This window comes from Thamnophis elegans, chromosome 9 (assembly GCF_009769535.1).
Source record: "Thamnophis elegans isolate rThaEle1 chromosome 9, rThaEle1.pri, whole genome shotgun sequence".
Taxonomy (NCBI): Eukaryota; Metazoa; Chordata; class Lepidosauria; order Squamata; family Colubridae; genus Thamnophis; species Thamnophis elegans.
In genome coordinates, this window is record NC_045549.1 from 30,144,905 (window position 1) to 30,161,580 (window position 16,676).

The window sequence follows — 16,676 nt, forward strand, 5'->3', positions numbered from 1 at the left end:
ACCTCTCGCAGTCGTCGCAGAAGGATACCATGGTCGATGGTATCGAAAGCCGCTGAGAGGTCAAGGAAAACCAGGATGGAGGGAAATCCTCCATCTCTGGCTCTCCAGAGATCATCAGTCAATGCGACCAAAGCGGTTTCTGTGCTGTAACCGGGTCTGAAGCCTGACTGGAAGGGGTCGAGATAGTTTGCTTCCTCCAAGGACCGCTGGAGCTGAAAGGCCACCACCTTCTCAACAACCTTCCCAAGGAAGGGAAGGTTGGAGACTGGACGATAGTTATTAAGGACAGCTGGATCCAAAGATGGCTTCTTTAGGAGGGGTCTCACCACCGCCGCTTTCAGTGCGGCGGGGAAGTTCCCCTCCCGAAGAGAGGCGGTCACGACCGCCTGGATCCAGCCTCGTGTCACCTCACTGCTGCTGGTAACCAGCCATGAGGGACACGGGTCCAGTACGCAGGTGGAGGCACTCACAGCCCTCATGGCCTTGTCCACATCCCCGGGGGTAACATCCTGAAACTCACCCTGAAATCCCATTCCTGGACAATAATGATGACATCTACTTCAGTTTTAATTTCACATTTCTTTCCTTATCCCCAACCATTGCAATTCTTTATTGGAATCATTGTAGAAATAGTTTGGAAGCTGCAAGTAAGAATCTGGAATGTTGAAGTATGTTTCTTTTTTCTAGGGAAATTACAGCAAGGCCTGTGCATATTTCAGTCTGGCTTTTGAAGCAGCAAATGCTCTCTCCGATTTGGCTCTCATGGATGAAATAAAGGTATATTGTGGCATTGGAAAAGCTCATAGCTTGATGTTGAAAGTGAACACTAATATAGAAGCTGCAGATCCCATCAACCTCAAGTGCCTACTGGACTGGAAAGAAAATAGACGTGACACATGCAATGACCCTTCGACATTGAGTAAGCTACACATTATGAAATGCATTAGTGTTGCATTGTTCTTATGGTTAAGTCATTTTTTGCATAGTTTTATTAAATTACTTGCTGAGTTAAACCAATTGGTATATCCATGTCTCTATGGAGGCATGGATATACCTTTTATTAAGCATTCTTTAACAAAATAGTAGGCTACCATTTTTGGCTTAAAGTTCCTGATGATGGCTCATTTTCACTCCAAACATTTAAATTGATAGATGGAAGAATTTTAAAAGAGTATGGAAAAGAAGGTGTAACTATTTTTGCTCTCTAATAATTAAAAATTAATCTTAAAACATTGTATTCTTAAATTTAGAAAAATTAATTAAAAACTATTAGATGATATATTGTAAAGAAATAATAAATTCATTAAAACTTATTGTGGTCCTTCAATACAATACAATGCAGTACAGGTAGTCCTTGACTTAAGACCTCAATTGAGCCCAAAATTTATGTTGCTAAGTGAGAAATTTGTTAAGTGAATTTTGCCCCAATTTATGACTTTTCATGCCTCATTTGTTAATGGAATCACTGCAGTTGTTAAATTAGCAACACAGTTCTTAGTGAATCTGGTTTCCCCATTGATGTTACACATCAGAAGGTTGAAAAAGTGGGTCACATGACATTTGGACACTGCAACCGTCATAAATGTGAGTCAGTTTTAAAGCATCCTAATATAAATCCCGTGATCGTGGGATGCTGTAATGGTCATAACTGTGAAAAATGATCATAAGTCACTGCCATTGTAACTTTGAATGATCACTAAATGAACTGTTGTAAGTCGAGGACTACCTGTCCATCACTGTTCCCTCTAAGGTGCACGGCTGCGCGGCCGCGCACGTGGAAAGAAACCCCACGCAGCAGTTTCTAACTGCCGCACAGAGATTTCTTTAAAGCAAACGTGGGGAAGTCCTTTGCAGGTGGCTACAACTGGCCGCCTGCAAAGGACCTCCCCAGACTTGTTTTGAAGAGCACGGCTCTTCAAAGGGGGATTCGTTCCTGTGAGACCCCGTCCAGAAAATGCGGGGAGCGGCAGCGGAGCCCTGCTTCTGCTGCGTCCGCTGTACTGTGGGGCTGGGAAGGGGGCGGGAAGAGCGGCGGGGCTGGTGGTGGCCGGCGGTGGCAGGCTGGTTCACCTCCTCCTCCTCCAACAGCACTGCCGGATTTCCGCCCAACGCTGCGGGGGCGCCAGCGGGAGCTTTGGCGGCTTCACCTCAGCCGCAGCGCTGGGCAGCAAAAGTGTTGGTGCTGTTAGAGGAGGAGGAGGAGGAGGTGGCAGCAATAGCACCTGAGGACAGGACAAGAAGCAATGGAAACTTGTCAGAAGGAGACTCAAGCTGGAAATAAGGAGAATCTGACAGTAAGAACAATTAAAATCAATGGAATCTTAATTCATTTGCTACAGGTTTTCAAAAGACTGGACAGCCATTGTCTCAGATGATATAAAGACTCCTGCCTTGGACAAGGGGCTGGACTAGAAGACCTCCAGTATCCCTTCTGATTCTATGATTTTAAAAACCACAAGCTTTTTACAGCTGGCTTGCAACTTTACCAATTTAATTCAGCCATTTCCTTTTGTTATTAAATGGGTATTGCTAGGTTCAATGCACATGCGCTCCACTTTTAAGATGCTGAAAAAATCCCCATGACCTGCAACAAAATTCATTCTTCCACTCTTATCTTGCCCTAACTTCTGATAGGTTCCTGAAATATAGATCTATAAAATTTAGTGAAAATATTTCTATCTATTTTAATACAGACTCGTAAAACAGATTGGGACAAATGACATTAGTGCTCTGGGATAATAGCAGGTTTACTCTATTTGGATTTTCAGATAAAAGGTATCTTTTGTGCTAAGTTCTAACAATGTAGTTCTCTAATGTAACTATGAAACAGTCCAAATATATAATTCCCCTCAGGTAGGAATTCTGGGAGTTGAAGTCCACAAGTCTTAAAGCTGTCAGGTTTGAAGACCCCTGGGGTTTTTTTCCCCCTAAAGGGTTAGGGGTGCAAGGGTCTTGTAACAACAGCTTTAAGACTTGCGTGCTTCAAATGCCAGACTTTCTGACCCAACCTTTTGGTTGCTAAGCAGGAGCGTTGTAAGTGATACTGATATTATATAACACTTTAATTAAGCGGGTACCTTGAATAAACATAACTTTGAGTTTCAAATAATACTGATTTTGTTGTTGTCTTAGGTGACATCTGTGAAAAAAATTCAGGTGCTCAGGCATGAAAATATGCCGCTCAAACACTATACTTTTCTGCTCACACTGAAAAAAAATTAGAGGGAACATTGCTGTCCATTATTTTCAATACGTCAATACATATTTTTGATTGGTTAATGTAATTTACAATTGAAACAACTCAGGCAATCATAGATTTGCAGCATCATATTGGAAGGAAGAAATAATTAAAAAATTATCCCATCAATTTTGAAAAAAGAGGAAGTAGCATTGTTCTCCTATATGCTAGAACTATTGCAGCATATTTGGAATGATGTGCTAGAAATATCCTAGCTACCTTCCCACTAGCCTGAATTTTTTAATTCTTACTTTTTAGATATTTTTATCCCACCTTTATTACTTTATAAATAACTCAAGAAGAAATCGATACATGCTATTTCTTCCTCCTCCTATTTTTCCACAACAACCACCCTGTTAGGTGGGCTGACCTGAGAGAGAGTGATTTGCCCAAAGTCACCCAGCCAGAGCTGCGGTGGCGCAGTGGTTAGAATGCAGTACTGCAGGCTACTTCTGCTGACTGCCGGCTTCCAGCAGTTCGGCAGTTTGATTCTCACTGGGCTCAAGGTTGACTCAGCATTCTATCCGTCTATCCAACATCTGGGTAAAATGAGGACCCAGATTGTTGGAGACAATATGCTGACTCTATAAACAACTTAGAGAGGGCTATAAAGCACTGCGAAGCAGTATATAAGTCTGGGTTCTATTGCTAAGTGCCATTAGAACTCACAGTGTCCTAGTTTCTAGGCCAACACTTACCAGTATACCAAATTGGCTCTTTTAATAAGAATTTTAGTTACATTATAAGATTTAAAGATAATTTGTCTACAATGTAAAAGCTTCAGATTTCATAAAAATAATGTTTCATATGGGCTTTAACTCCCAAAGCACAAATTGGTAATTTAAATTTTAAAAAATGAATTCAGTGCTGGTATGATAACAGATCAGATGTCTTAATAAAAAACTAGAGGCATCTGGAAGAAGCTACATTGATACCAGTTTGCATCATGAGTTCATCACACAAATGATGAAAATTATGTTATTTTGCATGATGACATGATTACAGAAGTGATACCATCCTTCTATCCTTTCCATACTTAAAACTCTAGAGATTGATACCGGAATAGCCTTTACTGGGATAATACATCATTAGCTTTTTTTCAGTGTACCCATCTGGCATCATATTACTTTTGTCTTAGGTTTTAGAATGTAAAAAAACATTGTTATTACCAATATTGCAGTCACCAGAAGTGTTTGATGGCAAGATTCCTGTAAAAATCTGTTGAATTCCTATGGCATGTCCAAATATTTTAAACGATTATTGTTGCATATATATTGTCAATAGTGGCATGTTATATAAATAATTTAAAATGTTGCCTTATGGGGAAGTTAGATCTTTTATAAGTCTAAGAAGTTAGCCCAATCGATTATCCTGTACAGGTTTGAAGCTTTTTTTTTAAGAAAAAATTATCAATGATTTTCTATTTGATAATGGAATGAGATGAAATTTCTGATGGGTTGATGATTTGTGGACTTTGAGCCTGTGTGCGCACACTTGTATTTAACAGATTCCAGGACTGGACATATATTCTAGCATATTCTATAATTCAGTGATTCTCAGCCTTTTTCACTGACTGTCAGGCCAGTAAGCCATCTTTTGCATTGGACCTTCTAGCCTTCCACATTTGGTGTTGTGGGAAAATGGGAGTGGGGATTATATGGAGTATAGGAGATATAAATAATCATAATAACATTTCTTTCTCAGAGAGTCAAGGACATCTCGCCCTGCATCTGGAGGGGTGTGACTGGGAGCCATCTCCAGTTGGGACAGTACCTGCTTGGGCCATCTGACAGACATGTGGGTGCTGGGCAGGGACTTGGACTTTCGTTTGGGTGGGGAAAACCTAGATGCTTTCAGATTCGGGTTTTCCCAGATGTGCCAATAAGACATCTCTAATAAAATGGAACTTTGAGGCACTTCAAGCCTCAGGGTCTTCTTTCCTTAGGGGTGTTATTTGAAACCTTAATAGCATCATAAACTTGTATATCATATCCTATGACATTTATGTTCCATTTTCTAGTATGGTTGTCTCAAAAAAGCACAGTGAGTTGAACTATGGGATAGAATTAAATCAATTAAAGATCTAAAGTGAAAGCTAAGAAAAGATTTGATTTCATTAAACACGCTGTTGTAACTAAAACAACAGTAAAATATGTTGCAGATAAATTTAACGGCTTTTTGATTTGCTTAATTATTATACATACTTGGATTACCAATGTTTTTCTGATTTCTATGAAGCAACCAACCCAACTAGGACTTGAAAGTAGACAGAGATAGGACAAACATTTCCCCCTCCCTCACTTTGCAATCCCAGGTTTCGGTTTGTTAGTGCAAAATTTCAATTCATCATAAGATGTTGAAAATTGCAAGAGGATAATCAGAACCTTTTGTCAGGTTTCTAACAATAATCAGAACAAGAAAAGAATGTCCAAGGAGTTCAATTTATTAAGAAAAAGATTAAGGAGATAGCATAAGAATGCCAATGAGTTTGTTTGCTTTCATATGTTAATCTTATATAGAAGCAATATAGGTAGTCTCAATTAGATGAGTTAAACAGTGTTGAAAAATTAAGTTAGTGATCAATGTCTGCACATAGTACTCCTTTCCACCATTATAGCCAGTATGCATTGCCTGTGTAAAACTGTAAACACAGTCAGGGCCACATGAGTCTTCACTTAGCGACCGCTTCACTAAACATCCAGGTTTTCCATCCCAACTGTGCTCCCTTAAGAACTACCAGTACAAAGCTTGCTTTTGATGAATGGGAGAGTTTCTTCTCAATGCTTAGAAGGCAGGCCAGTCTATAGTTGGATATTGTCAGCCAGAGTCACCCAGCTGGTTATTGTGTCTTAGGCAGGACCAGAATTTACCAACTCCTGGTGATGGCCCAAAGTCACCCAGTCAGCCAAGCACACCAGTTTGGCTCACATGATTGTAGGGATGCTGTGATGGTCATAAATATGAGGAGCAGACATTTTTTTCAATGCCATTGTAACTTTGAGTCAGTCAATAAACAAATCGTTGAAAATCTTCTTGCATGAATATTCCAGTGTGCTTGCTCCGAATGTAGTTTGCAAAGCTATCTGGTGATACATCTGTCTCTGTGTACACACACACACACACACACACACACACACACACGTGTGTTCAAAAGCTGGGGGTTGGACTAGAAGACTTCAAAGGTCCCTTCTAACTCTGTTATTCTGTTCTGTTTCTGTTATTATTTACGTAGTCATTAGTAACCACATTATCAGTAAGAAAATTCACATTCATACCTTTTTTTGCAATATGAGTAATCATTTATATTAAATCATTTATACCGTATATGAGTAGCTCTTGATTTACATGAGCTTGTTCAGTATATGTTCAAAGTCACAATGACACTGAAAAAGTGACTTATGACTGGTTTTCACACTTGTGACCATTGAAGTATCCCCATGATCACATAATCAAAATTTAGATGCTTGGTAACTGGTTCGTATTTATAACCCTTGCAGTATCCCAGGGTAATGTGACCTTCTGACAAGCAAAGTCAATGGGGAAGCCAGATTCAGTTAACAATTTTGTCAGTAATTTAACAACCGGAGTGATTCACTTAACAAATGTGACAAGAAAGGCCATAAAATGGGACAAAATTCACTTAGCAACAGAAATTTTGGGTTCAATTGTGGTCATAAGTCAAGGACTATCTGTATACTTTAGTTTTGGATTATGGGTATTGCATACTTCCACTAATTACTTCTCTGATTAATAAGATTAATATGATGATGATGTTTCAGTGAAAGAGTTTTCTCAAGCAATCATAGTTTTAAATGGTTAAATAGGAGAATAATATCATTTGCCAGTAATTCATAATAGTCTCCTTTTTGCTAAAAAAGAAAAAACAACTTACTTTCTTTATGTTTTAGTTCATATGTATGCTGAAAATATATATATATACTTAAAGTCACAACCCCTGGTATGCCCAAGTATGGGAGGAAGGTCACACTTCCACTCTCTGTCATTAGGCTGTCACAAGAGACCATCCAGACAGAAACCCAATATTTTTACTGTTGCCTTTTTGTTATATTTGTTATATTTATGCTGATAAATAAATAAAGGGAGACTAGTATAGATCTATTTCAAGCTATTTAGCTCTCATCATTTAGCTCTCATTCTTTTTATATATATATATATTTTATTATGTTTTCATTCTATACAATCACATATTTACTGTGCTTGATCAGGGCATATAACATTGAGTAATAAACACGGCCTTCACTTATATAGAAAATGCCCTCTACAATACAAACCCAATATACCACCTTGGCCCACCATACACCCTCTTTCAACCCCCTCCAACTTTCATTCTTCCTTCTCACACCCCTCTACGCCTACTTCCCCTCCCCGTCTTTCTAACCCTAACCCTGTCACTCCCTCTAATCCATTCCCTCCCTCCCTTCTCCTCCTTCTCTCTCACCCTCTCCACCCTCCTTCTTCTTTCACTCGACTCTTTCCTTCGGTATATTTCTATTATCTTCCAGTATATTCAGTTTGTTCTATTTTCGCACTAACATTGAAAAGCCACAGTATACAAATGCAATCATGGAATTTAACACATATTGTATTTCCCCCCTCCCCCTAAATCCCCACCTCCCTTCCCTCCCCCCGACTTCCCAAAGACCATACGTGGTATAACTTTTGGACAATCACAGTCTAAAATATCTCTACATTGAACTCAGCTCCTTACTGTTACCCAAATTTTAAACAATTTAAATTGTTACTGATACTAAGCATAAGCTATCTGGAATTTCTTAGTCCCATATTTACTTTTTATGTAATCAATCCATTTTTCCAGTCTCGTTTATATCTCTCGTTTGAAGGTTCTTTGAGATATGCTGAAATTTTGGCCATTTCGGCTAAGTTCATAACTTTCAAAGTCCATTCTTGAATTGTAGGTAAATCTTTCTTCTTCCAATACTGCGCCACCAAGAGTCTTGCTGCCGTTATTAAGTACAGAACCAAATTAGTCTCTGCTGCTGTAAAGTCAATACATATACCCAGTAAGAACAACTGGGGGGTGAATTTTATCCTTCTTTTGAGGATGTTTTGCAGGATCCACCATATTTTTATCCAAAATGCCTTGACATTACGACATGTCCACCATATATGAAAATATGTAGCATCACAGAAACCACATCTCCAACATTTAGGTTGAACATTTGGATACATAGAGGCAAGCTTTTTAGGATCTAGGTGCCATCTATAAAACATCTTAAAAAATTTTCTCTCAAGTTTTGTGCTTGTGTAAATTTCACATTTCTTACCCAGATTCTTTCCCATGTTTCAAGCATTATTGGTTCCTCGATATTCTGAGCCCATTTTATCATACAATCCTTAATCAGTTCCGTTTCAGAATCCATCTGTATTAGTACATTATATATCCTCTTTATATGCATTGAGCTTTGATCTCTTATTTGTTTAAACAAATTATCCTCAACTTTTACAAAGCCAATTTTTTGATCTGTTTTCCACCTAGCCTGTAGTTGACCATACTGAAACCACGTTTGAACTACCTTCTCTTCTTTAAGTACCTCTAAAGATTTTAGTTGCATCACCCCTCTTTCTGAGATAAGAAGTTGTCTATAGGTGGTTCTATCGTGTTTTGTTCTACATTCATATTTTCAATTGCATGTCTAGGAATTGCCCACATGGGCACTTTATCATTTAGTTTATGTTGATATTTTTTTCCAAACCCGCAATAAAGCATTTCTTAAGATATGATTTTTAAATTTCTTATCCATTTTTTTGTTAAATAACAGGTAAGCATGCCAACCATATAACAAGTCATATCCCTTGATATTCAAAATTCTGTCATTAGTTAGATGAGTCCAGTCACTAATTGCAGATAATGCCACTGCATCATAGTATAATTTTAAGTTAGGTAATTTCAATCCTCCTCTTTCACGTGCATCTTGCATTATTTTCATCTTTACCCTCGGCTTCTTTCCTGCCCACACAAATTTGTTAATACCCTTCTGCCATTCTGAAAGATTTGCATCTCTTTTAAGTATTGGTAACATTTGAAAAAGAAATAAAAATTTTGGTAAAATGTTCATTTTTACTGCCGCTATTCTACCCAGCAAGGACAAATGCAGTTTTTCCCACCTTTTCAACTCCAACTGTATACTATGCCAAAGTGGTTCATAATTATGCTTATATAATTTCCCATTTGAGATTAAAATATTAACTCCAAGATATTTAACTTTTTTAACTACCTCACATCTTAGCATCGCCCCCAGTTCTTCCTTCTGTTTGATAGTCATATTTATAGCTAATATTTTGGTTTTTCCTAGATTTATTTTAAATCCCGAGACTTGACCATATTGATTGATCGTGTTCAATAATACCCTACTAGATTCCTGCGGTTGTTCCAATATTATGACCAGATCATCCGCAAATGCACGGACTCTATATTCTTGCTGTCTAATTTTAATCCCTTTTAGACTGCCCAAGCCCCGTATCTTATTCAACAGTATTTCCAAAGTTATAATAAACAATAATGGGGACAGAGGACAGCCCTGTCTTGTACCTTTTTCAATTTGAAAGGAGTCTGTCAGACTTCCATTGACAATGATCTGGGCTGTTTGCTGCTGATATATTGCACCAATTGACCGTGAAAAGCCATCTCCTATCTGCATTTTTTGCAATGTCTTCAGCAGGAATTGCCAATTAACTCGATCAAAGGCTTTCTCCGCATCCAAAAATATGAATGCGGCTGGGATTTGATTATTCTTTCCCAGGTATTCTAAAGCGTTAATAATTAATCTAACGTTGTTCTTCATCTGTCTGCCCTGTATAAAACCAGTTTGATCGGTATGTATCAATTGTTGAATTACCACCATTAGCCTATTTGCTAATATTTTAGTAAAAATTTTATAATCTACATTGAGTAATGAAATAGGTCTATAGTTTTTTGGTTGGGTAAGGTCTTGGTCTTCTTTGGGTATCAACGATATGAACGCAGTCTTCCACGAGGGGGGCACTTTCCCTCCCGATTGAATTTTATTGAATAGTTCTCTGAGGGGTTCTACCATTTCTAACTGTAAATTTTTATAATAAACAGCTGTTAAACCATCTGTGCCTGGTGCTTTCCCTAACTTTAATTGTTTAATTGCCTGCAAAATTTCCCCAGAGGTTATAGGTTGATTCAGCTTATGCCTATGTTCTTCTCTAACTAGGGGAATTTTCTCTTTATCTAAGTATTTGTCTATATCTACGTCCTTAATTTTATCCCCTTTATACAACTCTGTAAAAAAATCCCGAAATACCTTTTGAATCTCTTCCTGTTGAAACACTTCCTTCCCTCTGTAACACAATTTGGATACATTTCGAGCTTTCCTTTTTTTTCTAATCTGATAAGCCAACCACCTACCGGGTTTATTTGCATTGCAGAAAGTATTATGTTTAGCATAATAAACTGGTGGCTACCTGGTCAGAGATCAGCATATCAAACTGAGATTTTAATATAGCAATTGTTTCCCTAATCTTTGTATCTCCTGGATTCAATGTTAATTCTGACTCTTTCCCTTTAATTTCCTCTTCCAATTCTTTTCGTTTTTGCCCTTGTTTGTGTCTATGTATTTTGTTTATATTCATTAATACTCCTCTCATATACGCTTTGCTTGCATCCCATACATATTCCATAGATGTACCCTTATTCATATTGAGAACAAAATATTCCGATAGCAATTTTTTACAATCATTAACATACTTTTCATATCTAAATAAGTTTTCATTCAACCTCCAGGACCTTCTTGCCTGGGCTACCCTTCCCAATTCCATCCAGACTGGATTATGATCTGAAAGAACTCTCGCCATAATCTTTGTCTTCTTCACCCTGCAAAGTAAATCATTTGTAATTAGTATAAAATCAATCCTTGAAAGAGATTGATGTCTGTTGGAAAAAAAGGTAAAGTCATATTCTTCTGCATGCCTCTCGCGCCAAGCGTCTCGCAATTCAAAGTCGTCCAGCATGTCAAAAAAGGGTTTGGGTAACTTAGCTCGGAATTTGGTGTTCGGGCGAGATGTCTTCTTATCTCTTTTGGTGTCAATCACGCCATTCCAGTCACCCAATAATATACAAGACTCAAAGTCCCACTGTACTAATTTAGCATGGAGATTTCTATAAAATCCATCTTGTTGTTGGTTAGGAGCATAAATTCCCAAAAGTAACGTCTTTTTCTCTTCTAAGATTAAATCTAATGCAATATATCTTCCGAAGGGATCTGCTTCAATTAGCTCAGCTTTAATGTCTTTTCTTAAATATACTACTATGCCGTTTTCTTTTCCATGGCTGAGGTCGCAAAATGTTGGCCCAGTTTGGGGTTAAACAAATATTTTTGATCGGTTGATTTGATATGAGTTTCTTATATGTTATATTTATGCTGATAAATAAATAAAGGGAGACTAGTATAGATCTATTTCAAGCTATTTAGCTCTCATCAGCTAGCCATACCCAAGTTTGGGAATCGAATGAGAGCTAAATGATATAAGAAACTCATATCATTTAGCTCTCATTCGATTCCCAAACTTGGGTATGGCTAGCTGATGAGAGCTAAATAGCTTGAAATAGATCTATACTAGTCTCCCTTTATTTATTTATCAGCATAAATATAACACATATATATGTATGTATGTATGTATGTATGTATGTATGAATGTATGTATGTATGTATGTATGTATGTATGTGTATGTGTATTTGATAGAGTTTGCCAAATTTTAATTCTATGGGAACCATGGGTCCTGGATTTTAGATGCATTCTGTAAATTAGCCCATGTCAGGTATATAGTTGCCCTGCAGTTCCCTGTTTTCTGCAGTTATAGGTTACACACAACAAACAGGAAAGCTTTAATACCCTGTTTCCCTTAAAATAAATTTACGTGTGTGCACAATATAAGCCCTACCCCCAAAATAAATCCTACTTAAGAGCCTACGCAAACGGCCACCCACCAATTCCATCTGGTTTCTCACAGTGCCACGGCCACAAGGCAAGGCAGGGTGCTGGTGGAGCTGTCCCACATGCCCACCAGCTTACCCTGCAGTTGGGCCATCCACGACCCGACAGCTGCCTTGCGGTGGCAGCACCAACAGCCATTTTCAACAGGAATCCACATAGCTGCTGGCCCACTTCTTCTGCTTGCTCACGGCCAGGAGGCCGAGTGGTGTCTTAATGCTGCAGCTGCGAGATGAGCCACGTGTTGGGATGTAGATGACTTGGCTATGGGGGCCCTGAGGTACATCAGTGCAAAGCGTGCGGGACAGCTATACCCCCATCTTGCTTAATGGCCACAGCGCTGGCATGTCACTCGGCCTCCTGCTCCATGGTGGCCATGAGCAAGAAGAAGTGGTCTGGCAGCCATGCAGGGTCCTGCTGGACAGGGCAGTTGTCACCATGAGGCAAGGCAGGTGTTGGAGCATGGGTGGCCTGGCTGCGGGGCCATGAAGTAAGCTGGTACGGGGCCCGTGAGGCAGCTTCACCCCTCCGCCATGCAGTACCAGCACCCGTGCGGCCTCCTGCCCTGCTGTGAGCAGGCAGAAGAAGTGGGACTCCTGTAAATGGGTAGTATATACTTTGGGGGTTATAGACCACATAAACTAGTGTGAAAATAGAATTTAAAGTCAATTGCAATTTTCTTTTTTGCAACTGGCTTTCAGTTTCATTTCTGAATTTTTATCTAGACATATTGTAGCTCATCCCTCTTACCAGAAACAAAAAAATATACTGGACTTCTAGGAGAAGTATGGCAAACTGAGACAGCTCTGTGAAAATGTAGCCAATGACTACAAAAAAAAACCAACCCCAAGAAACGTCGGGGGAGATGGGTTCCTTAAACATTCCAGATAAGAGATGAGGAGAAGTCATCCACATATGCTCCAGATGGCTGCTCTCTGCAAGGAGACTGGAAGACAGCAGTTTTCCTTGCATTTGAGTGCCAGGAGACAAGGAGATTAGCCAACTAGCTCACAACCATGGCAGAGACTTTTAAAAGAAACCAAATTAGTAAACCTCACTTTTTAATAACTTTGGGAAATTCCTGATTAATTCTTCTGAACTAAGACCTTCAGAATAAGTTTGAAAACATATTCTACTCTCTGTTTTCTTTTTTAAGTTAAGTTTGGTTATTATAATCAAAATCCTTAATAAAAATTGTAAAAAAGAAAGAAAATATACTCAGGATAGTGCTGCTGCTATATTGGGATAGGAGGGAAGATTTCTAATGGTCCAGCAAAATTATGAAGGAAAAACACAATTTTATATTCAAAAGCATGTCTTGCACTCTATTATTTCACCATGTGTTTAACCATTACTAATTATTTGCCTGATATTTTGTACTTCCTTTCTGTAAAAAAAAAAGTTATTCTCATTGTAATTGTAATATATGTCCTTTTTTCTACTTTCTTATGAACATTAAAACAACTTCTATCCTTTTTTATATCTTGTAATTAAATACTTTATCTTTACATTTTTAAATTTCTTTCTGTTTTATGCTTTATTTCTAATTTTATCTTTACATAGTGGAACATTAGTACATTTCTTTAGTAGTTTGGTGCCCTCTGGATCTGTTGGCAATGAACACTATAAAAAGGAAGAAATGAAGAACAAACATTTCTCCCACTTCTTTCTTGGGAGCATGTATTTATTTATGTATAAAGTCATAATCCACAGAGAAAACAAAAGATAATCCAGAGGAAAAGTGAGGAATGACTCATAGCCATTTTGTTTTCTATTTCTGCTATTCCCTCTTTCTTTCTTTCTATTTCTTATACTTATTCCTCCCCCATCCTTTGACAAAAACAATAATCAATTACCATCTCTTCTCCTATACAAATTACTTTGCCCTCCATAATAATATCTTCAGCCAGTTCATTTCTTTTACATTTTTCTATTCTTGAACACCAAGGGATGTGCTTCTCATTTGCCCATGACGGAAAATGTAAGAACATTCGTTAGAAAGAAGAGTAGGAATAAGTTCATCCAAACAATTTATCTAGTCTTTCTGTACTTTCATTTTGTAGGACTTAATGTTTAACATCTAATTGGTGGAATGGTTGATCTATATACAAAGAATACAGACAGTAAGAGATGTTCAGAAGCAACTATAGAGGATTCAAACAGAGATCTATAGAAATATTTGAATTGGCCCAAAGTTTTGGACAGATTATATTGTCTAATCCAGTGTTGGCAAATCTTTTTGGCACCAAGTGCCGAAATGGGAGCACATGCACATGTGGTGTGCCGAAAATGGGAAGAGTAGCCACCTGGCATGCATTCACGCGCTGGGTGGCTGCATTTCCAGTTTCTGGCACATGCATGTGTACTGGCCACCTGGACTTCCAGTTTCTGGCATGCAAGCATGCACAAAGACCAGCTGGCTGGTGCGCATGCACAGGCCAAAAACCGGGAAGATTATGTTCCAGTTTCCGGTGTGCACATGCACACCAGCCCACTTGTCTTTGTGTGCACATGTGTGCCAGAAACCAAAAGACCAGGGAGGTGGTGCGCATGCAAGCGCCAGAGAGCAAAAGATCAACCAAATGCGCACCAGGTGGCTGCTCTTCTAGTTCCTGGCACTCCCATGCACATGAAGACCACCTGGCCGGGGTGTCGGAACCCAGAAGAGCAACGGGTGACAGCTTGAGTCCCTAGAGAGATAGCTCTGTATGCCACTTCCAGCTCATGTGCCATAGGTTCGCCATCACGGGCCTAATGATTATTGGTTAGGCCTTTCATTAAAGTGATATCCATGGCTAAAGATTCTAATATCCTCATTTATTTCAGAAAATCTCAGACTTGTTCCAAATGACTTAGAACATTTTTGAAGAAAAACAGACTAGAACACAATGTTGTGAACTGTATTTTCCCAGAATGAGGCTATCACCTTACATCTGTGAAGTATAAATACTCTGCTGCTGGCCACTAGGCCACCTCCAAACCCTAAACCAGTTTCTTCCTGGTATTTCAATCCTAGAGAACATTGGGTGATATTTAATATTTAATGATGCCTGTGTGTTGGAGTGAATGCACAATGCACAGATATTTTATTTATGTCTCTTTATTATATAAAAATTATATTGGATGAACCAAAACAAGCGAGCTGGTTATCTAAAATGTGATCTCCCCAAAGGCCTTGTTAAGAAAATGTAAATTTAGGTGATTTTTTTAAAGTCAAGTCACCTGGGCCAACACATAGCTGAGATATCTTACAATTACCTACCTACTAATTTCTTTACAGTTACAGTAAAATACGTGTATGCATATGTTTATAAAAAAAATGCTGGTTCCCTTTCTTTTAACATTTCACACTAAACAAGAGACAACACACTTTTCATTTTCTGTATTGTTAAACTCTGAAGAGAGCAAAGGTATTAGCTGTTGCCATTATGCACAGTTTGTCAAGAAACTAATTGCAAAAGAATTGCTAATATTAATAAAAAGCAACAGGTGATGTCAGGTTTTTTGATCTCCTGGAAAGATCAGAATCAAAAAAGTGTAAATGGAAAATGTAGCTGATCTGTAAATAAACTATTTGTTTCCTACATTATAGTACATAATTTATATAAATGAATGCCTCATTTGATAAAGAATGCTCCAGCAAAATTAATGTTAGCATTCTCCCATAATGTAAATTAAAACTAAATTTTTCTGTGACAAACATTGGGTGATTTGATTATGCACACAAAATCAGAATCCAGATGTCAGAAGCCGACACTGATTGTTGATCTCGTGTGCTATTAATTACTACTGGAAAATTTCTAATGTTCATTTTAGATATATTAAAGAAAAGACACCCTTGCAGAATGAAGTATTGTGGAAACCATAGGGTTAAAGTGGACTGTATTTTAGGCTGTATTCAGTTGACTTGCTGTGTAGGGAGAGACTAAGCAGTCCTGGCTAATGACTTCTAGGTACTGAATCCTCAGGTCTCTCAGGTGGTTTCACTCGACCAGTTTCAGCAGAATGATGAAAAGACTGAGATAAAATAAACTGACAGTTGCTACTCATCGCAGGCAGCAAGCTGTACCCCAGCAGCTGAGACCCTAGGAGCCCTCTTTTGAAACAAAGGCTTGCACTGCAGTGAGCAATGAACTCCACATACAAAATTTGAAAAAAAAATGAGAGGGAGATTGGCAGCTGGTGGCCATAGGAGGAGGGAAAGAAGGAAAACTGTGAAACACAGCAATTTGGGGCTAATTAGAAGCCATTCCCATCTACTTAATACCAACCCGTTAAGCAGCAAACACTTTTTCATCTTACTCTCACCGCTTCACATGACATTATATCCCAATCAATACCCTCCCACTGGCTGACTCAATGCCCACAAATGAATACATTGCAGTTCAAGAATGCAATAATTGAATTGGGACAAAAAAAAAATTATGGAGCCTTTACAGAT

At 38.4% G+C, this 16,676-nt stretch overlaps 1 protein-coding gene across 1 annotated transcript in view; it reads left to right on the forward strand.

Moving 5' to 3' along the window:
- TTC29 (tetratricopeptide repeat domain 29) overlaps positions 1–16,676 on the forward strand; it is a 103,455-nt gene that overhangs the window by 67,258 nt on the left and 19,521 nt on the right. The window contains exon 10 of the mRNA XM_032224525.1: positions 688–919. Within this exon, the coding sequence (XP_032080416.1) occupies positions 688–919 (232 nt within the window). The remainder of the gene's footprint in view (positions 1–687; positions 920–16,676) is intronic.